This window comes from Anguilla anguilla, chromosome 6 (assembly GCF_013347855.1).
Source record: "Anguilla anguilla isolate fAngAng1 chromosome 6, fAngAng1.pri, whole genome shotgun sequence".
In the NCBI taxonomy this organism is placed as follows: domain Eukaryota; kingdom Metazoa; phylum Chordata; class Actinopteri; order Anguilliformes; family Anguillidae; genus Anguilla; species Anguilla anguilla.
This window is the reverse complement of record NC_049206.1, coordinates 6,469,699-6,491,787: the sequence shown is the minus strand read 5'-3', so window position 1 is coordinate 6,491,787 and position 22,089 is coordinate 6,469,699. Positions and strand designations below refer to the sequence as shown.

The 22,089-nt window shown below is 50.1% G+C and overlaps 2 protein-coding genes across 2 annotated transcripts in view; both read left to right on the top strand.

Annotated features, from left to right (window-relative positions):
• Positions 1-5,305, top strand: part of LOC118229567 (collagen alpha-4(IV) chain-like) — an 11,584-nt gene extending 6,279 nt beyond the window's left edge. The window contains exons 4-14 of the mRNA XM_035421625.1: positions 533-667; positions 1,074-1,118; positions 1,575-1,691; positions 2,758-2,823; positions 3,030-3,065; positions 3,220-3,282; positions 3,931-3,966; positions 4,380-4,421; positions 4,748-4,828; positions 4,913-4,957; positions 5,300-5,305. Of these exons, the coding sequence (XP_035277516.1) occupies positions 533-667; positions 1,074-1,118; positions 1,575-1,691; positions 2,758-2,823; positions 3,030-3,065; positions 3,220-3,282; positions 3,931-3,966; positions 4,380-4,421; positions 4,748-4,828; positions 4,913-4,957; positions 5,300-5,305 (672 nt within the window). The remainder of the gene's footprint in view (positions 1-532; positions 668-1,073; positions 1,119-1,574; positions 1,692-2,757; positions 2,824-3,029; positions 3,066-3,219; positions 3,283-3,930; positions 3,967-4,379; positions 4,422-4,747; positions 4,829-4,912; positions 4,958-5,299) is intronic.
• LOC118229454 (collagen alpha-4(IV) chain-like) lies at positions 5,211-22,089 on the top strand. Its single transcript, XM_035421410.1, has 33 exons — positions 5,211-5,267; positions 5,554-5,598; positions 5,728-5,781; positions 5,888-5,957; positions 6,086-6,181; positions 6,541-6,693; positions 7,971-8,051; positions 8,583-8,731; positions 9,016-9,088; positions 9,216-9,322; positions 9,732-9,915; positions 10,343-10,411; positions 10,531-10,632; positions 11,041-11,265; positions 11,579-11,746; positions 12,199-12,366; positions 12,538-12,678; positions 13,470-13,568; positions 13,812-13,987; positions 14,342-14,405; positions 14,661-14,735; positions 14,917-15,024; positions 15,583-15,690; positions 15,790-15,861; positions 16,305-16,433; positions 17,018-17,125; positions 17,479-17,634; positions 18,126-18,233; positions 18,482-18,616; positions 18,792-18,908; positions 19,200-19,388; positions 19,825-20,108; positions 20,845-22,089. The coding sequence occupies exons 4-33, from the start codon at positions 5,894-5,896 to the stop codon at positions 21,103-21,105; spliced, it is 3,969 nt and encodes a 1,322-aa protein (XP_035277301.1). The 5' UTR covers positions 5,211-5,267; positions 5,554-5,598; positions 5,728-5,781; positions 5,888-5,893; the 3' UTR covers positions 21,106-22,089.

Sequence of the window (22,089 nt, the reverse complement as noted above, 5' to 3'; positions counted from 1 at the left end):
CTCACCCTCACCTTGAGCTCTTAAACCCAGGAACTCCGGAATTCGGTCCTTATCAACCCACTGGGCCAAACAGTCTGTGAGGTTTTATCTGCTAACTGTTGCTTGGGTGAGAGTGTGACAGGGAGTCTTTTTCACGGAAATGTTTGGGTGGAGGATTTTAAGTCCAAAGCCAGATGTTCTGTGTGAGGGTCAGTTTCACAGTAGCGGTATTTTTCAACCCCTGACAGCTCTGCTGTTAAGCTCGTGCAAATATTTATTTTCAGAATGCACCTGCGTGCATTTCTGGCCTTATTTAGTGTATTTTGTCGCCCCCTGTGGCCATGTTGAAAACTACAAATAAGAGAATGAACGTTCTTTTCCTCCAAGCTAGTTGTGAATTTTTGAGGTCCACCGTCAGTACAAAATTCAGTTATATCATAGCAGTCTGAGATAGTTTCAGTGAATGGACATGAAGAAAATATGTGTTTTGTTTCTGAGAGCTCATTCCTGTTTGTAATCCGATATCCTTATCCTCTATACTATCTTCATCTAGGGTTTGCCGGGACCCCTGGGTCGCCATGGTCGACAGGGGCCTGGGGGCCCACCAGGGCTCCAGGGGCCACAGGGAGAAAAAGGAAGAGCAGGTGTCAGTGGTGATCCTGGGGAAGAAGGGGAAGACGGTGACGTGGTAAATTTTGTGACACCTTCATGCCTTTAGATCTTTGTTATTTACTGATTGCCTTTGCTGTTACTATTTGTAAAACAGGAGAGGGGAGCTACATTAATTTCCTTTTATATACTGCTGGGCTTATTTATCGCTATTAATACTTCTTTTTTTGACTTGATCATAAAGTGTAAAAAAAGGAACAATGCAAACAGTGCACTTTGTTTTGTTTTTTTACAGGCACGTTTTCCACTGCACCTAACTAGTAACTAAAACTTCCATGTAAAAAAAATGCCTATCAGTTTAATTTATATTAAATCCAGCCCTGTGAGTCTGCGTGTGAGTATGTGTGTGTGCATATGTGTGCGCGTGTGTGTGTGTGTGTGTGCTCATTACTGTACCATTACTGAATATGTGCACTGTTTTAAAGGGCATGACTGGGGTCCCTGGGTTTCCTGGAGTCGACGGCGTTCCAGTGAGTAAATGATGTTAAGTTCAGTGATTCCCCTCCCAGACCACATCCCTTTAAGAGCACCTATGGCGGGCTGGAGGGCTGGTTTTAAGAGCACATCCCTTTAACAGGAGTAAATTATGTTAAGTTCAGTGATTCCTCTCCCAGACCACATCCCTTTAAGAGCACCTATGGAGGGCTGGAGGGCTGGTTTTAAGAGCACATCCCTTTAACAGGAGTAAATGATGTTAGGTTCAGTGATTCCTCTCCCAGACCACATCCCTTTAAGAGCACCTATGGAGGGTTGGTTTTAAGAGCACATCCCTTTAAGAGGAAATGGGGAGAGACAGTTAAAAATCGAATCCCTGTGAGATGGTGTGATTTAAGGTGATTTTAAGATGAACGTCCCTCTGTGAGGACATCCCTCAGGGTGATTGTTTTTGGATGTGAGCCCCCTTGTGTCTGTGTGCTGTGTTCCAGGGTCACCCTGGGGCTGGGGGTCTTCGGGGTCTCCCCGGACGGGACGGCTGCAACACGTCGAGAGGGGACCCCGGTGTCCCTGGGTTTTCGGGGGCGCACGGGCGTCCAGGGATGGCGGTGAGTGGGGAGGGGTGGGACTAGGGAACCGATCCCTGTGAGCGCTTCAATAACAGTGCTGCACAGCGGACTGCCACTTCAGTTCCGCGGTAGCGACGGTTGAGGCCCTAAATTAGATTTGTCTGTCAGCCAAACAAACCAACGCCTGTCCCAAACAGAACCGACTCTTACACCCAAGCCCAGACCCCTGGGTACCCCTTCCCTGTGTGGTCGCTTCGTCCAGTCTTCATGCCTGTCTGTACGGCCCCCTAGTGGAGGAATTAACTTCCTACGGTGAACAGCGCAGAAGAATTATTTGCCTGAAAAATGCTGACTGGAGACTCTCCTTTGCAGTCTTCATCTTGGCTTCCATTCCCACCCCCCACCCCCATCCCCAGCACAGTTTTGCATGAATTCGGTTTATTTATGGTATTTTTATGCTTTTCCTTTTAAGCCTAATGGTAACATTTTACAACAAGGTCACATGAATTGGCATTAACTAATGTAGTGGTGAACATGAATTAATGATGTACAAATGCATTAACAAAGATGTACAGTTTAACTTTTCAGTAGTTAGTAGTTAACAATTACATTAGTTAATGCCAATTCATGGGACCTTATCGTAAATTGTTACCAGACTAATTATGGGTGTAATCTGTATGTATTCAGGAAGTGTATTTTAGTTAATTTTGCTCACATTCAGTACTTTAGTGCATTTTTACCTGCAGCTTTAATAGCGCAGTTAGCACAGCTGGGACTGTTGCTTAGGTAAATAAGGTGAATGCGCTAGCTCTTAATTGAGCGCGGCATTCTCTTGTATTGGAAGCCGCTCCGCATAAACACATCTGCTAAGCTAATGTCATGTAATGTCATATCATTTTATGTCATTTAATACTGTGTCATGTCAAGGCATGTCATGTAATATAATGTAATGACATATAATGTAATGTAATGTGGTGTGTGTGATGTCATGTCGTGTCATGTAATGTAATGTAATGTAATGTCATGTCATATTATGTCATGTAATGTCATGTCATGTCATATGATGTCATGTAATGTAATGTAATGTAACCCGCTGCATCTGCAGGGACATCCAGGGGTGAAAGGTCAGAAGGGGGATCCCATCTATGCCACAGCCTCCGCAGGCCCTCCGGTAAGCCGCCACCGTGACTCTGCTCATGGTCCTTTATCCAGTGCGCTACACTTTATCCGCAACGCTGACCAGTCCGTAACATCCTGTTTTTATTCTCTTATTTTCTGTGCATTTAAGTGTAATGTGTCTAAAATTTGCTTTGTTATTTAGGGTATTGCTACCTGTCCTCTCTGACCTATGACCTATGACCTCTCTGTGTTTAACAGGGTGATGCTGGACAGAAGGGATATCCTGGTGTGCCTGTGAGTGTGCTGATGTCATCAACACGTGCCACTGTCTCTGTCTCAACAAATAAACAAAAAACAAACATTCACAATAAAAAAATAGTATTTTTAGTTGATATTGTGCCTGAAGTGTCTGTTTGTCTGCCTGATGGTGACCATTCTCTGTTGCCAGGGGCAACATGGTGTTACTGGTCCCAGGGGTCCACCTGGCTGGTCAGGACCAGAGGGGCTGCAGGTGAGTGCTTTGGTCTTCATTTCTGTGAGATGCTGATTCTGATTCTGATGGTGATACTGAAGCTGATCCTGATTCTGATCCTGATTCTGATTCTGATGGTGATTCTGATTCTGATGGTGATGCTGAAGCTGATCCTGATTCTGATTCTGATGGTGATTCTGATTCTGATGGTGATACTGAAGCTGATGCTGATTCTGATCCTGATTCTGATTCTGATGGTGATGCTGAAGCTGATGCTGAAGCTGATGCTGATTCTGATCCTGATCCTAATTCTGATTTTGATTTTGATTTTGATTTTGATGGTGATGCTGAAGCTGATTCTGATGCTAATTCTGACGCTGAAGCTGATTCTGATTCTGATCCTGATTCAGCTGCTGATGCTAATTCTGATTCTGGTGCTGATGCTGATGCTGAAGCTGATTCTGGTGCTGATGCTGAATCTGATTCTGATGCTGGTGCTGATGCTGATGCTGATGCTGGTGTTGATTCTGAAGCTGGTGCTGATTCTGATGCTGATGCTGGTGCTGATGCTGATGCTGATGCTGATGCTGATGTTGATTCTGATGCTGATTCTGAAGCTGATGCTGATTCTGATGCTGATGCTGACTGTTTAGTGAAATGTCCTCATGAGCCTCTGTGTGTGTTCAGGGAGTCCCTGGTGTGCCTGGAACAAGAGGAGTGCCTGTGAGTCCTCATCGTCCATCACACACACGTGCACACACACACACAAACACACTTACACACAGGCACAGACAAACACACTTACACATAGGCACAGACAAACACGCTTACAGCCGTACAAATACGTAAACTCACATTTATGAGCATACACGCACATGCACACGCACACATACACTTATAATTACACAAACAGTCAAACACACTTACGAGCACACACGCACAAGCACAAACACAGATACACACAATTACAAACACACACATTCATATACATACACACTTATAGGCACACACATGCCTGCATAAACACACACACACACACACAGCTGGAGACTAATGGTTAGTCCGTACAGTAGGTGGCACTATCAGACAGAGAGTGTAGTGCAGTGAAGCTGTTAGCGTTTCTGACTGTCTTTCAGGGTGACACAGGCCGGTCACTGCCTGGGCAGAAGGGTGATGAGGTGAGTGACCTAACCGTGTGTGTGTATGTGTGTATGTGTGTCTGTCTGTGTGTGTGTGTGTGTATGTGTGTGTGTGTGTGTGCGTGTGTGTGTGTGCGTCTGAGTGTGTGTGTGCACGTGTGTGTGGGTGTGTGTGTGCACATATGTGCATGTGTGTCTGTGTGTGTGTGTGTGTGTGTGTCTGTGTGCGTGTGTTCATGTGTGTGTGCGTGTGTGTGTGTGCGTTAATGTGTGCGTGAGTGTGTGTGTGTGTGTGTGTGTTCACATGTCTGTGTTTGTGTGTATGTGTGTGTGTTTGATTAATAGGGCTGTGTGTTTCTGCACAGGGAGATCAGGGGATCCAAGGTCCTCCTGGACCCTTTGAGATCGTGGCGCCCCCAATCGAGACATACCAAAAAGGAGAAAGGGTGAGGCTGCACTTTGGTAACCATGGTTACTGTTAATACCACCGACCTGTCTCAGATTTCCTCAGATCAGTTTTCCACTTTCAGGGGGAGCAAGGCAGAAAGGGAGAGTGTGGAGTCAGTGGTGCTGACGTGAGTATCTGTGTGTGTGTGTGTGTGTGTGTGTGTGTACATGTGTGTGTGTGTGTGTGTCTGCCTGTCTCTGTCTGTCTGTGACTTTCAATGTTTTATTATTGAGGTCCTAAAGTGTGTTCAAGTTCTGCTTGGGTGAGAGCATATGCACATTAATAGAGCCAAATTTAGTATGTGTGCTTTGGGATGGTGGGTGTGGGGAGGAAGGGGTTTCTGTACAGACTATTGTGACACTGCTGTGTTCTAGGGAACATATTCACCCCCTGGAGAGAAGGGAGAGAAGGGAGTCATCGGGCTTCCTGGACTGCGGGTAAGTAACGTTTGAGACTTTGCCCTTTTCAGCTCTAAGGGAGTATAGAATATTGTTTCAGGAAATGTGTGTGACCAATTGAGTTAATTTCAGTGTTATGTGATGTGATTGAAATCGATGTTCACATCTTTCAGCTCTGCAAGGATGATACTGATCTCTGGAAAATATTTATATTTGTATGACATTTATACTGTATTTATCTGTGTGTGTGTGTGTGTGTGCGTGCGTGCGTGCGTGCGTGCGTGCATGTGTGTGAACTGTATTCAACATACCGTATGCCCTACAGGGATTTCCTGGCCCCCAGGGTCCACCTGGCTACCCCGGATCACAGGTTTGTTAAAGTGTGTGAAAGTGTGTCCGTTTCTACATACGTGTGTCCGTGCGCGTGTGTGTGTGTCTGTGCGTGTGTGTGTTTGTGTGCACACACACGTTCCTCAGGTTCTGTCTGACTCTTATTCAGGGACCTTCTGGGAACGCCGGACTTCCTGGCCTGATTGGCAACCTGGGCCCAAAGGTGAGGTTTAGCGCCCTCTGCTGGTGGCCAGTTCTCCCTACACTGCTGACTGCCACATCCAATTATGAGGACATGGGTGTAAAACTTTACTTAAATCACTTTTAAGGGCTACATGGGAGACCCAGGACCAAAGGGTAGACCAACCTTTCAGTACATCGATCAAAATGGGGATGCAGGTGAGAAGAATCACTGCGGTGATCCAAAACTGACCAATAAGAATGTGCCATAAGCGTCACATGGGCAGTGAGGCCGTGGGCATGACTGCCACTGTGTGTTTCTGTTTCATCTCATTATTACATTTCAGGAAGTATTGGCAGCACTGGACCTCCAGGACAAGTGGGGGAGCCAGGGCACCCTGGGTGGAATGGCCTCCCAGGACTACCAGGGCAGTCCCTCATAGGTAAGTCCCTTGTTTGCATAATATCCCAGGATTCCGTTTGTTTTGAATCCAAGGATTTCTTTTAGCTGACATCCCAGAATTCCTTCTGATATCCTGAGATTCCATCCCAAGGTGCACCAGCCGTGTGGTAAACACAGTTAAAGTGTATACATTGCTCACAGCGGCGGCTCGATGAACTGGAGGTGGAAGGATTAGCCTCTTAGCTAGCTACCAATCAATAGAGCAAAGTGAAGCAGGAGGTGTCTGTCAATTTTATGAGTAATTTATTTAGCACGCAATTTTATTTAAATGTTCCCCAGCAGTTTTCACCGCGCCACGATTTTTTCTCCTCTGTCTGACATCACTTCCTGTGTCCTCAGGTTCACCAGGCCGGCCAGGTGGCCCAGGGTTCCGGGGCGCAAAGGGGGTGAAGGGGGACCCCGGGAGGTCCTACACGGTCCCCATACCGGGAGAGCCTGGCCTACCGGGGACCCCAGGGGCCAAGGGACCTCCCGGTCCTCCAGGACCCCCAGGTATGCAGTCAAAGCCAGTGTGAGGTCTCCCTGCTTCTCTCTCTCTCCTGACCTTGACCTTCACCGTCGGGCAGCACGGTGGTGCAGTGGGCAGCTCTGTGGCCTCAGCGTGAGAAGGTCCCGGGTTGGAATCCCGGCCTGGGCCCGTCTGTGTGGAGTTTGCATGTGCTCCCCATTTCTGTGTGGGTTTCCTCCTCCAAGTACTCTGGTTTCCTCCCACTAACCAAAGACAGAGCATCTAAATTGGGGGGGGGGGGGTGTTAACAGGTTGTTGCTGTACAAGAACATGCATGCATGCTCAGTCAACCTGTCCTGTGTACATTAAAGTTAGTAACTTTTCCCGAGCCATCCTCTTCCCTCTTCTCCTTCCTTTTATTAGAGGTAGAGGAGAGGACAGGATCTCACCATCCACACTTCCCTTTCTTCTCTCCACTCATCCCACCATCTTTCTCTCCTTCCCCCTCTCCCTCCTCCCCACATTGCATTGCTTACCCTCTGGTCAGTATATGATCACCCCCATAACTGAATGGATTGTCCCAGATGAATAAAGCTGCAGTACAGTTTAACTCACAGAAGACCCCCCGCCCCCCTTGTTGTATTTGTGGTCTCGCTGTCATTTCATCATGAACTTGGGATGTGCCTGCCTGGCATGATGTCATCACTGTGTCTCAACCTGCCACGGTGTCATCGCTGTGTTCCTCGTCTGGTGTGATGCCATCACTGTGTTCCTCGTCTGGTGTGATGTCATCACTGTGTCTCAACCTGCCATGGTGTCATCGCTGTGTTCCTCGTCTGGTGTGATGTCATCACTGTGTTCCTCGTCTGGTGTGATGTCATCACTGTGTCTCAACCTGCCACGGTGTCATCGCTGTGTTCCTCGTCTGGTGTGATGTCATCACTGTGTTCCTCGTCTGGTGTGATGTCATCACCTGCTGTGTGTCTCTGGCTGAGGGTCTCTTTTGGGTGGGGGCTAAACTTAGATTGTAGAGGTAAGCGATCTGTCCTTCCTGTCCCAACAACTATCCTTAATAATCCTCATTCATTAACATAATCTTATTTTCATTATCATAATATTACTAGAAGTGTATCACCACCATTATCATATTTTGGCCGATTTCTCTTTTACTGGGTTACCCCTCTGACATCAAATTTGTTTTGAAGCGGGCTGCACGTGTGTGTGTGCGCGTGTGCGTGCGTTTGTGTGTGTATGTGTGTGTATGGGAGTGTGTGTGCATGTGTGTGTGTGTGATTCACTGGTTCTGTGTTCTGCTCCACAGGGTATGCCTGCCTCCCAGGTCAGCCTGGAGATGAAGGAGACCAAGGCCCACCTGGAGCTCCGGGGGAAAAAGGAAAGAGAGGTGTGTGTGTGTGTGTGTGTGTGCGTGTGTGTGTGTATGCGTGTGCGTGTGTGTGTGCTTGTATGTGCGTGTGTGTGTGAGGCATGTTTGTGCCTGTCTGAGTAAATGTGTGGTGCATGTGTGAGTGTCTGTCAGTGTGCCATGCATGCGTGTGTGAGTGTCTGTCAGTGTGCCATGCATGCATGTGTGAGTGTCTGTCAGTGTGCCATGCATGCATGTGTGAGTGGCTGTCAGTGTGCCATGCATGCATGTGTGAGTGGCTGTCAGTGTGCCATGCATGCATGTGTGAGTGGCTGTCAGTGTGCCATGCATGCATGTGTGAGTGGCTGTCAGTGTGCCATGCATGCGTGTGTGAGTGTCTGTCAGTGTGCCATGCATGCATGTGTGAGTGGCTGTCAGTGTGCATGCATGCATGTGTGAGTGTCTGTCAGTGTGCCATGCATGCATGTGTGAGTGTCTGTCAGTGTGCCGTGCATGCATGTGTGCTTGTCTGTGTGTTTATGTGCTGTGACCGTGGCCCCTTTGCCTCAGGCTGTGCAGGGGAGTGTTTTTGTGAGGAGGACGGTGCCCCAGGCCCTGTGGGCCCTCGGGGGCAGCCAGGGCAGCCCGGGGTGCCTGGCAGAGAGGGCAATAGGGGAGATCCTGGCCCCCGCGGGGACGCAGGAGGACCCGGACACCATGTGAGTGAAGCCCCTCTAGCCCCTAACACAGTGCTGCTTCTATTACCCGTCATGCATCGTGTCTCATAGCGATGACACGTGTTTCGTGTCTCGTAGAGATGACTCATGCATGATGCAACATTCTGATGACTTGTGCATTATGTTTCACAGTAATGACTCCTGTATTGTTACTCAGTGATCACTCATGTATTATGTCTCATAGCGAGATGACTTGTGTTTTGTGTCTCCTAGTGATGACCCATGCATTTTGTCTCATAGTGATGATGTTTTTTTGTGGCTTACAGGGAAATCCAGGGTTCCCAGGTTTTCTGGGGTCAAAAGGTCAGAAAGGGGAACCCTATGTGGCACACATTAAAGGTGAGTCACCTTGTAGCTTTGGGAATATAATCTCCCCTCCCCCCTCCCCACTCCCCCTACACTAAGGGTTCAATGAGCTTTCCTGGCTATTGCATGTATATAAGTGGGAGGATGTCTTTCTCTTCAGGGGTGAAAGGTGAGATGGGCTTTCCCGGTCCCAGGGGCACCCCCGGTCTCATGGGAGAAACAGGGGAAGATGGAGCTCCTGGTTTCCCAGGGGACCCCGGACCACCGGTAACGCCACCTGCTGCAGCTCCGACAGGGTTGCGTGTTAGCGGCACACACCACACTTTCCACGGACTCCCCAGATACTCAACGCTGTGCTCTGACCACTGAAAGGTCTCTTTCCAATGCAAATGGAGTCCAAACAACCTGGCTCATTCTGGCTTGTTTTATCTTCTGGTAGGTGGGCTGTTTTATGATGTAATAAAGCACTGGAACTTCCCGTAGTTAGGATGGAACACAAAAGTAGAGTATCTGGGGAAGTCCAAAGGGGTCTGTGCTCACAACGAGGTCAGAGGTCAAAGTTCCCACACTCACTTGCCACAGCACAATCACAGACAGAGGTCGTGCTCCGTGGCCACCACTGCAGACCGCGATGGAGGGGTTTGGCTTCTCTGGGTTTGACTGTTTGGTCTCTTAGGGTGACGGTCACTCAGGGTTGCTGGGTGACAGAGGGTACCCAGGACCAGATGGGTTCAGAGGCCCCCCAGGACCCACCGGACCGCCAGGCCCTGGGATTGCGGGCCCGGTGGGGGTGCCGGGTCCCCAGGGAGATCCGGGCCCCCCGGGGAAGACAGGGCTCCAGGGAACAAAAGGCGTCAAAGGTAAGGACCCCACCTTTAGAAAAGTACATTCTTTTCCAACAGAAGGGAATAGGAAATCTGTTCACTTCAATCAAAGGCGTCTGTGCAACAATTACTTGGCAAAACCATGTGTAACCAAATACTTAATCAATTACATCCTCTATAGCAGTTCATTAACGTATGAAATCCCAGGCAAATGACAGGCTTAACATGAGCAGTTAAATTAACGAGCAATAACTGAAAAACCTCCTTTTCCAATTCACTTTACTTCCTTAGTGCACCCCAGAACGTGAGTAGGGATTTAGCCTTTGGCTGTAGACTGGCCAGAAACGATGGTTTTGACAAAGCCAGCACTGTAACAATGTTTTTTTTTGTTTTTTTGTCAAACACCAGATAAATTTGCAAATAAAATACCAGAAATGAATTGTTCTGTGTCGGCATGGTACAGGTGACACACTGCCATGTATAAACCCGAAACCCGGCCCACCAGGACCGCAGGGTGACCCTGGGCCAGCCGGTGAGTGTCCTGTTGGTTTTCGTTTGGTGAATGAGTGCGTGTGATTTTGGGGGGGGGGGGGGGGGGGGTGGGCGGTAACTGGAGCAGAGGGACCTGGAACTGTGTCTGCTTCTGGTCAGGTGATCCGGGCGTTCCAGGCCTTCCAGGTTTTCCGGGACATTCCGGTTCTGCCGGCCCTAAGGGAAGGAGAGGCGATCCTGGGTACCCAGGAGTAACCACAGGTACCAAGACAAAAAAAAACAAAACAAAAAAACCATGGGCTACCTGCAGACAGGCCTTACGCATGAATGTGTGGCTCTACGGTGCCCTCCATGACGTTTGGGACAAAGACTTCTTTTTTTTTTTTAATTTGGCTTTGCATTCCAAAATTTTAGATTTGTATTTAAACAATTGTCATGTGGTTAAAGTGCTGATTCTCTGCTTTTATTTAAGGGTAATTTTATTCATTTTGGTTTCATGAGTATTTTTATTTGATTGATTGATTGATTGTGTGATTGATTGACTGACTGATTGAGAGATTGATTGACTGGTTGATTGATTGACTAATGAATTGATTGATTGAGTGAGTGAGTGAGTGGTTGATTGATTGATTGATTGATTGTTTGATTGATCATGCATTCCTCTTGCAGGGGTAAGAGGGGTTCCGGGTGATCCAGGACACCCAGGCCGTCCTGGGGCGAGCCTCCAGGGACCACCTGGGCCACCAGGTCGAAGTGGCCTCCGGGGGCCAAGGGGGCAGCCCGGCGAGGGCAGGGGTGCTCAAGGACCCCCGGGACCTCCGGGCCTACCTGGGCTACCTGGGACACCTGGGCCGAAAGCAGCTCGTGGCCCTCCAGGCCTACCGGGATCAGAAGGTACGGTACAGTGAGGTCATTATAAAGGAATGTGGAAAATCCAGGTTCAGAAAGTAAAAGTCCTCCTCCAGTGTTTTGTTCCCGTCGCCTGGATTTGCTGATTAGGACAGTTCTTCGTACAGTAGGAGGAACTAATTGGTGCAGTCAGCTGGCTGAGTTCATGGGCAGAAGAAACGCGTGGCAGGACTTCTACGTTCTGACCCCTGGACTTTCCACCTCTGTTAAGGAGCGATGGCAAAGCCCCCATAAGAACCATTACTGAGGGGGAATTTTTTTGGGTGCTGGCCACCCCTGTGCTGTGGCGTCTCCTCAGGACCCCGAGGACAGCCCGGCAGAGGGGGTCGGAAAGGGGACCAGGGAGAGAGGGGGGACCCAGGCCTGACAGGTCCGCCCAGCCCCTGCCCATGCCCCTGTACCGATGAACCTGGGCCCCCAGGCCAGCAGGGCCCCCCCGGGGACAAAGGCTCCAAGGGCTCCCCAGGTGAGCTGTCCTGCTGGGCCGAGCTCTCCAGTTCTGTTCCTGCACTCCCATTTGACCTTCTCCCAGAGAAATTCAGGGACTGACCAAGGGGATCTCTGGAGAGCTCCTGCACCATTGTGTGTGTCCGTGTGTGAAGGTGTGTGTGTGTGTGTGTGTATGTGTGCGTCTGTGTGTGTGTGTGTGTGTGTGTGTGTGTGTGTGTGTGTGTACGTGTCCATTCCTGTCTTTCAGCCAGAAAAAATCCTGTTATTATCCAAGCTGGACAATAAACATTGTAACCCATTGAAGAGTAGGATTTTTTTTTCTAAGTCAGTGTTTTCTAGAACTCATTTGCATTCAGTTGCCAGTAGTGATTGTTACACCAGCACTAGAATGTTCTGTTGACAATCCAATCGCATATGCGTGATCTTGCACCTTAGAGATTTTAACTTGAATCAAACTGAATTCACTAGGTTATCCTGGAGAGAAAGGCATGCTGGGAGAGGTCGGCCAGCCTGGCAGAGTCAGGAAGGGGCCTTCTGGTGACTTGGGTCCTCCGGGACCCCCTGGGCACCCTGGACCTCCCGGCCCCCCAGGAACCTCGGGGGACCCCGGAAATCTGGGGCAACGCGGGGCGAAAGGTACGAGAATGTCCCGTACCAGAGTGCGCCTTGGCGAGGGCGGAGACCGGCACGCTCCGCTGTCGTAGGTGCACCTCTCACAGACCCGCTGTGTGACCGTGATGTCACCGTGATGTCACAGACGGAGGCTATGTCACCGTACGCACCGACTGAGGTGTCACGTTCGTACAGGTAACCGCGGCCCCCCTGGCAACGCCGGATCTGCTTTACCTGGACGGCCAGGCCCCATCGGACGGCAAGGAAGGAAAGGGGAGCCAGGCATCGATGGCCCTGCTGGGCCACCTGGACCCACGGGGCTGAAAGGGGAAAAAGGTAACTGACAGCAGCGCAGACACACAGACAACGTCAGTGATACATGGCACGCACATGCGCATCTTTCTGATGCCGTCTCTGTGAAAAGCACCATACTGATACGACTGGACTGGACTGGACTGGACTGGACTGGACTGGACTGGACTGGACTGGACTGAAGTGAAGTGAAGTGAAGTGAAGTGAAGTGAAGTGAAGTGAAGTGAAGTGAAGTGAAGTGAAGTGAAGTGAAGTGAAGTGAAGTGAAGTGAAGTGAAGTGAAGTGAAGTGAAGTGAAGTGAAGTGAAGTGAAGTGAAGTGTGAATAGGCAAACACGAATAAGAGCACTAGCAGATTTACTTAATCGCCTCGACCACGTTATTCACCTTAGCCGCTTATTCATTGTTGTTAACTGTGATGTTTACCTTCCTATGTGTTAAACAATGGAGCTTTTCAGCTGAAGACAAAGTACGGTATTTTAACAAAAAAACCTGCAGTGAAGCTTTTCAAACTAAATTGGACTGATACTAAATACTTTTTGCAAAGGTGAGACTCTAAGAAAAGATGTGTTAATATCCAACACACTTTTACGCTACTTTCAACCCATTGTCAAAGTTACTACTTTTGTGTTTCAAAAATATACTATTTATGTGTTGCGAAGGGAGATTTTCACACGGACTGTGCTGAAAGTAACACAAAATGTGTTGTTCTTGACTAGACACGCAGGTGTGTTAAAAATCTGTTTTGAGGGTGTGCTGAGTGAACCAGTGGGGTGCAGTTTTGCGCATCTCACCGCCTCTGTTCTCTCCGGTAAGGGCCACGAGGCCAACCTGGGAAGCCTGGATCCAGGAGCATGTTCAAAGGGGTAAAGGGGGACCAATTGCGGGGACCACAGGGATTCACTGGTCCCAGAGGTGAGAGCGATTTTGGGAAAGCCGGGGTCCACTTTTGTCATTCCCTAAATCGAGGGGTGCGCAACCCGTTTCAGGATTTTGTGCCAACTTCCGCTCTTAATTATTTCATCAGCTCGATCGTATCGCATTTGTGTAAAACACCAGCTACAGTTGCAAGGCCTGCAAGTGTTTATTCTTATTTAAGTGTTCGTGTAAGTAAACGGAGGCATCCTGTGATTTCTTTTTTTTTAAATCTTATTTTAGGTCAGAAAGGACGGCCAGGCAGCAGTGGCCAGTCCGGCCAGGACGGGTTGCCAGGTTTCGCTGGGTCGCCAGGTCAATCAGGGATACCAGGGGCTGGCCCACCTGGCCTACCGGGCCATCCCGGGGTACCTGGAGGCCTGGGGTGCAATGGGTCACTCGGTTTCCCGGGAGACCAGGTGTGTGCAGTGGCTGCCTGTTCTTTCACAGGAATGGTATACACAAACATATGCAGTAAATACGCATACGACGCTTTTAAAAAAAAATAGTGAATTTGTTTGACATCACTGTTTTTAAAATGCATTGCGAATCTGAAAGCACGAGTAATTTGTATGTTCACCAGCATATTCTGATGTGTTGCAATGTCAATGCGATGTCGATGACACACCTTAGCAGTCCGGTCTGCGTCCTGTGTCTGTAAGGGTTTGGCCCTCAGTGCTGTCCCTGCTGGTGGTTAGCGGACAAGGACTCACCAGGCGGCTACACCTGAAGTGAGTGGTGTTCTTACTGATGGAGTTGGGCTTTTCCCACAGGGTGACCTTGGGCACAGTGGCCCCCCCGGACCCCCCGGTCCGTTTGGGTACTCCGGAATGAAAGGTGAGGAGGCAGAAAGAGGGGACCGACTAGCCCTAACACTGCATGTGGGGGAGGAGGCTGGATGGTTTTTGGGGAAGGACACCGTGAGGTCATGGAGCTGGTGACTGTGAGGTCATAGAGGATGAGACTGTGAGGTCATAGGGAAGGAGGCTGTGACGTCATGGAGGAGGAGACAGAAAGGTTTTGGGGGAGGGGACCCAGGGATGTAGCATGCATCCTCATTGGCTGGTGAGTCGCCTTTCCGTCTTTGATCAGGTGACATCGGAGACTCAGTGAACAATCCGGGGCCACCTGGACTGCCTGGTCCCCCAGGAGATGGAGGAAAACCAGGTGACGGACTCATATTCGCTATATATATATATATATATATATTTATATATTTACACTGTTGCACTCACTCTATGTGTCTGTGTAAACTATGTGTGTCTCTGAGTGCACAGTACCTGTATGAGGTGTGTCTACTGCACATGGTCCACCTGCCCGAGTGTGACCAGTTGTGTCCTCGCTGCAGGTGGTGCGGGTTTGAAGGGTGACAGAGGGGACCCAGGTTTCTCTGGCCTCACAGGGAAAAGGGGGGGCCCTGGTCCCAAAGCATGCCCTGGCCCACCAGGGCCTCCAGGTAATGTGTGCCCCTGCAGCGTCCCCTACTCCAGTACCCATACCCACCCCTGCGCTGCTCTACTTCCCACATCCCTGTCACTCAAAACAGGGTCCTCAGGGGCCGAGAACTGCTGGTTCTCCACCCTCCCTTTACCTGGGAGTCAGGTGTGAAGGCAGTCTGGCCAATCAGCAACACTCATTTCAGTTAACCCCCTGAAGAGTCAGTCTTTTGGAATGTTTCTCTCAGCGTTCTAGAACGCTGTTACTTAGATTAGCGGTAGTGATTTCTGCATTTAGAATGTTCAGTTAAGAACTTCTAGTATATGCTCACTCACTACCCTGCCCCTCACTCAATCCCTCACTCTCCTACATCTCTACTACAAGCTTGCTCATATGCTCATCTACCCCTCACTCACTCACTCACTCACGCACTCATAACTGTAGCATATTCTCCTAATCCATGCTTGCTTACTTATTCCCCTACTCCATACTCCCCACCATACTCTGTTACTCCACATTTTCTGTTCTTTGGTGTGTGCGTGTGCGTGTGCGTGTGCGCGTGCGTGCGTATGTGCAGGACCACCTGGTTTCCCAGGTCTGACGGGTGCACAGGGGTATGCCGGCCCAGCAGGGCCACCAGGACCAAGCGGCCGTCCGGGGCCCCCAGGAAACCCTGGCCCCTCAGGTACAGTTCAAACCCCGAAACACAGTTTGATTTGACGGACGGATGCCTTTCCTTGACCGTTGCTTGCGGTTGACACTCTTGAGTGTTGCTGTCGATCAGGTGCCCCAGGACCTCCAGGTATCGCCGGTCTGGATGGTCTGAGAGGCGTGAAGGGAGAGAGAGGGAGCAGAGGTGAGTTGTCCTGGGACAGGGTGAGCGAGCACACCGACAGTGCAACATTACATTACACTCATTACGACACATTACACTACCTTGCACATGTCAATGAGCCAAGGCTCCATACGTGTGTGTGCGTGTGTGTGCGTGTGTGTGCGTGTGTGTGTGTGTATGTGTGTGTGTGTGTGTGTGTGTGTGCACGCATGTGTGTATGCGTGTGCATATGATTTGCTGATGCCGTTACATTTGTTTGGGAGCGTTGAGTTCAGTGTGTGGAAGTACCCCTTTCTTCATCATCATCTAGTTTGGATGTTACATTTTTCGGATGGATTTGCAGGCACTTACGTTCTCTTTACCGGTGTGAGTGTGTGTGTGTGTGTGTGTGTGTGTGTGTGTGTGTGTATGTATGTTCTGAGGACTCCCCAAACTTCAGAGTCTGATCACTCTCGCTTTCTCAGGCAGTGGTGAGTGGGGCCCCAGGGGACCCCAAGGATTCCCCGGGGACCAGGGACCTACAGGCAGCCCTGGACCAAAAGGCACATCTCTCTGGGGTCCCAAAGGACAGAGGGGGCGTGAGGGGTCACCAGGTGCGTAAGATTTGACACCCAGCACACCCCGGCGTAATGAATATTTACTATTATACAGCACAGCCCAGAGTAGTGAAGTTTACAATTGTACAACACACCCCAGACTAGTAAATGTTCACTAATATGCAGCACAGATCAGTAAATATTTTCTATTATACAACACACCCCAGAGTAGTGATTATTTACTATTATACAATACACCCAGAGTTAAGATTGTTCATTATTATACAGCACACCCCAGAGTGGAGATTATTCACTATTATACAGTACACCCCAGAGTGGAGTTGTTCATTATTATACAGCACACCCCAGAGTGGAGATTATTCACTATTATACAGCACACCCCAGAGTGAAGATTGTTCATTATTATACAGCACACCCCAGAGTGGAGATTATTCACTATTATGCAGTACACCGCAGAGTGGAGATTATTCACTATTATGCAGTACACCCCAGAGTGGAGATTATTCACTATTATACAGTACATCCCAGAGTGGTGATCAGGTACTAATATCAGACGTACTCCACAGCAGTGTCTGGTGTCTCTGATGTCTCTCTCAGCTGTCCATGTGATCTCCACACAGGTGAACCAGGACTCCCTGGTGATGCTGGTGTTCCTGGCAGAGACTGCTATGATGTCAACCATGGACCACCAGGAGAGCCTGGTAATCCTGGTAGTCCCGGGCAACCAGGTGAGTGCTTTCTGTGTGTGTCTGTGTGTGTATGTGTGTGTGTGCGTGTGTGTGTGTGCATGTACATGTGTGCGTGTGTGAGTAAGCATGTGCATGTTTGTGTGTGTTTGTGCGTGTGTGTGTGTGTGTGTGTGATGTGCGTCTATCTTAGGTATTTTGTGTGTGTGTGTGTGTGTGTGTTTGTGCTTGTGTGTGTGTACTGTGTGTTTGTGCGTGTGTGTGTGTGTGTGTTTGTGCGTGTGATGTGCGTCTATCTTAGGTATTTTGTGTGCGTGTGTGTGTGTGTGTGTGTACTGTGTGTTTGTGCGTGTGTTGTGCGTCTCTTAGGTATTGTGTGTGTGCGTGTGTGTTAGGGCCGCCAGGGGTTATTGGGCTGCCGGGGACGGTGCTTCCATTTCGGGGGGAAATCGGGGATCCCGGTTTACCAGGACCCCCAGGTCCGAAGGGGGAGGCGGGTCCCAGAGGACTCCCAGGAAGCCCAGGGTTTCCAGGGCCACCGGGTTCCAAAGGTAAAGCCCCTCCTCCACAGGAGTCACAGCCAATGGGAAAGCCGCTGGACACCACTGCTCGCTCGCTCACTCTGGCTGTGGTGTACCTCACGCTATGTCCTGATAATGGACATTGCTTTTAATGCGTGTGTACAGAGCACTGATTATTATTCCCAGCGCTTGCTGATAATGGATATATTATTCATGAGTATGCACAGTCCAGTGGTACATTATTTCTCCCAGTGTTTGGTGATAATGGATATTATATTTAATTTATGAGTGTACACAGTCCACTGAAACATTATTTCTCCCTGTCTCTGCTGATAATGGATATTATATTTATGAGAGGACACAGTCCACTGACACATTATTTCTCCCATTGTTTGCTGATAATGGATATTATATTCATGAGTATACACAGTCCACCGAAACATTATTTCTCCTACTGTTTGGTGATAATGGATACAGTATCTCTTGTGGTATGTGCTGATAATGGACGTCCTCTCATCCAGGCGCAAAAGGGCTGATGGGAATGATGGGTATCCCAGGGACCGGGGGCATCCCCGGCCCTGCTGGCCCCCCAGGATGCAGAGGAGACAAAGGGATGACTGGAGAGCCAGGTGGGTGCCGTGACACGCCCTGCAGGAACTCGTCCCCCTCCCCCGCCCCCCATCACAGGAGTTCTGCTTTTGCACACACACACACAGACACGCACACAGCAACATGATTTCACTCTCTGCCGCTCCACTCTACTTCCCCTTCCTCCATCACTGCTCTTCTTCTTTCCCTCTCTCTTTCTTTTTTTTTTTTTTTGCCTTTCTTCCACTTCCTTTCTCATCCGACCATCTGTCCCCGTGTCGCTCTGAAGGTGCCAAAGGTCCTCCTGGGGATTTGGTGAACCCTGATCCGTTCCCCAGACCCGGTTCGCTGGGCCCCCCTGGTCCTCCTGGTCCTCCGGGGCCTCCTGGCAACCCGGGACCAAGCGGAGAAGAAGGTCCTGCAGGTGAGGCCGGTTTCTGCGGAAACTGAGTCAATTAGCGTCACCTGTTTCAGAAAGCGGTGGACATGTGTGCACATACAGAATGTGTGCATTCAGCAAGTTTTTTTCTGCGTATGCATATGTGTGTGTGTGTGTGTGTGTGTGTGTGTGTGTGTGCACGCACATGTGTCCATACCAGGGAGAAAGGGTCAGCCAGGGTCACCTGGATTACCAGGTACAGTCGGAACCCCGGGACCAGCCGGAGTTCCGGGAGAGCCTGGCATTGACGGAGTGCGAGGGTTTGCGGGACCTCAAGGTAACACTGCCAGACGTCCCGGGACCGTAACCAAAAACTACACCCCCACAGGATGGACTCGAGCACTTTCGTTCAAACACACCTATGCACGTGAACACTTGCATGAGCATATGATAGTGGTCCATCGCCATCTTCCTAATTTTCATTTCACTTGCGTTACTTCTGTTCGGCTTTATATCCACAGCAAATGTATAGCTTTTTAAATAATGTTATTGATTTTTGTAAGACTGCATATTTACAGTGTAGGTTAAGCGCTGTACCCTGCTAAAGAGAAGGACATTTCTCTCTTAGGGGCCCCTGGTCCGCCAGGTGAGCAGGGACCCTCAGGTACTTCCAGGACCTACAGTCATGGCTTCCTGTTGGTGATCCACAGCCAATCAGAAGAGATTCCTGTTTGTCCAGTAGACATGGTCACTATGTGGAATGGCTACAGTTTACTATACCTGGAGGGGCAGGAGAAAGCGCACACACAGGACCTTGGTATGAACATACACCTGACACAAACGTACACACCCACTCACACACACACACGCACACACACACACAAATACAGGACATACAGATACATACACACAGACATAGGTATGCACACACACACACACACACATACACACAAACACACATGCACACACACACACACTCTCACACACACATGCACACACACATACACTCTCACACACACACACACACACACATACAGGACATACAGATGCATACACACAGACATAGGTATGCACACACACACAAACACACACTCTCACACACGCACACACACACACTCTCACACACAGACACACACACACACACACACACACACACACAGGCACACACACACACACACACACACCACCCACACACACACACACACACACACACACACACACACAGAGCTCACGGCGACGTCCCATCCCCCCAGGTCAGGCCGGGTCGTGTCTGAGGGTCTTCAGCACCATGCCGTTCTCGTACTGCAACGTGGCCGCCTGCGACTACGCCGGGCGGAACGACAAGTCGTACTGGCTGTCCACCACGGCGGCGGCGCCCGCCGCGCCCGCGTCGGGCCCCGAGATCCGCCGGCACGTCAGCCGCTGCGCGGTGTGCGAGGCGCCCGCCCCCGCCGTGGCCGTGCACAGCCAGGACGGCGACACGCCCCCCTGTCCCCCGCGCTGGAGGAGCCTGTGGGCGGGGTACTCCTTCCTCATGGTGAGCGGGCCTGCGTGCGTCCCAGAGTGACCGTGCATGTGAGTTTGCATATGGCCGTGTGTGTGTGTGTATGTGTGTGTGTGTGTTTCAGTGTGAGAGTGCATGTGAGTTTGTCTCTATATGTGTCTACGCGTGTGTATGTTCGTGTGTGCATGCACGTGTGTGTGTGTGTGTGTGTGTGTGTGTTTCAGTGTGAGAGTGCATGTGAGTTTGTCTCTATGTGTCTATGTGTGTGTATGTTCGTGTGTGCATGCACGTGTGTGTGTGTGTATGTGTCTGTGTGTCTGTGTTTTTCAGTGTGAGAGTGCATGTGAGTTTGTCTCTATATGTGTCTATGTGTGTGTATGTTCGTGTGTGCATGTGTGTGTGTGAGTGTGACAGTGTCCGCAAGTCGGTCTGTGTCTGTGTGTGTAAGAATGATGGCATATGTGTGTGTGTCTGTGTCCACTGTGTATATGTGCATGTTTGCATTTGCGCATGTGAGCGCGCACATGCGTGCATGTCTGGATGTGAGTGCGTATATGTGTACATGCATACATGCGAGTGTGCGTACGTGCATTCGTACGCGCGTGTGCGTACGTGCCTGCATACATGCGAGTGTGCGTACGTGCATTCGTACGCGCGTGTGCGTACGTGCCTGCATACATGCGCGTGTGCGTACGTGCGTGCGTACGTGCGTGTGTGTGACCGTGCCGTCCACGCCAGCGTAACTGAGGGCGTGAGGTCTGCCTTGCAGCACACGGGCTCGGGCGACGAGGGCGGCGGGCAGTCGCTCACCTCGGCGGGCAGCTGCCTGAAGGACTTCCGCAGCCAGCCCTTCATCGAGTGCCAGGGCCCGCGCGGCACCTGCCACTACTTCTCCAGCGCCTACAGCTTCTGGCTGACGCGCGTGGGCGTGGCCGAGCAGTTTAGCCCCGCCCCCGCTGCCGGCACACTGAAGGAGGCGTGGCAGCAGCGGCAGACCACCAGCCGCTGCAACGTCTGCATGAAGGAGTGAAAGAAAACCCACGCCACCCCCCCCAATCCCAACCCCGCCTCTCAGCTCCCTAACACCACCCCCCAGCCCTGACTCTAACTCCACCCCCAGCCCTGCCTCTCAGCTCTCTAACTCCACCACCCCGCCCCGCCTCTCAGCCCTCTAACTCCACCCCAAACTCCACCTCTCAGCCCTCTAACTCCACCCAAAACCCCTGCCTCTCAGCCCTCTAACTCCACCCAAAACCCCTGCCTCTCAGCCCTCTAACTCCACGCAAAACCCCTGCCTCTAACTCCACCCTTAGCCCCACCCCCAAGCCCTCTAACTCCACCCACCAGCACTGCCCCTAAGCCTCATGCTCTCCAAACACTACGGCTGCGTTTAGATCTGAGTTTACTGCTTTCTCCCCTTGCTTCAAGGGGGGAATCCCCGAATTGCTGAGATGAAACCAAGTGGTGTTCGGTTCCAATTTATGAAAGAGGAGTGCGCAATTACATTCCCTCAATCCCTAAACTTTCCTCCCTCCTGCCGAGGGTATAGAATGCTAAAGGGCTGCTCACGCCCGTTTTTTTCGTTTGTTCCTAATTTATCCTCCCTTCCAGTGCACCTGTTAAGTTCACTTGTTGCACGGCACTGTATGGCTTACTCAAGGGAATAGAGCGAGGGAAGTGAACGTATTAAAGTGGATCCAACAGCAGCTCACATAAACCCTCCACTCCTGAGACTGCAATCTCCATATGTTTCCTCTTCATTTTTACCCTAGTGCAGTTAAGAAACGGCAAAACACAAGTGCTCAGCTGAAGTTATTGTAACGCAGATGTACATGTTCCTGTAAATGCATCATGTAGCTGTATCCTTAGTCTGCTGTCTGTATTTCAGTCCATTGGCTATTCCACACATTCTTTTGATGCACTAATACTCCGCTCCATATTCTTCTTAACCCTCTGAAGAGTAGGTCTTTTTGGAATGTTTTTTTTAATTTGTATTATTCTATTATTATATTTA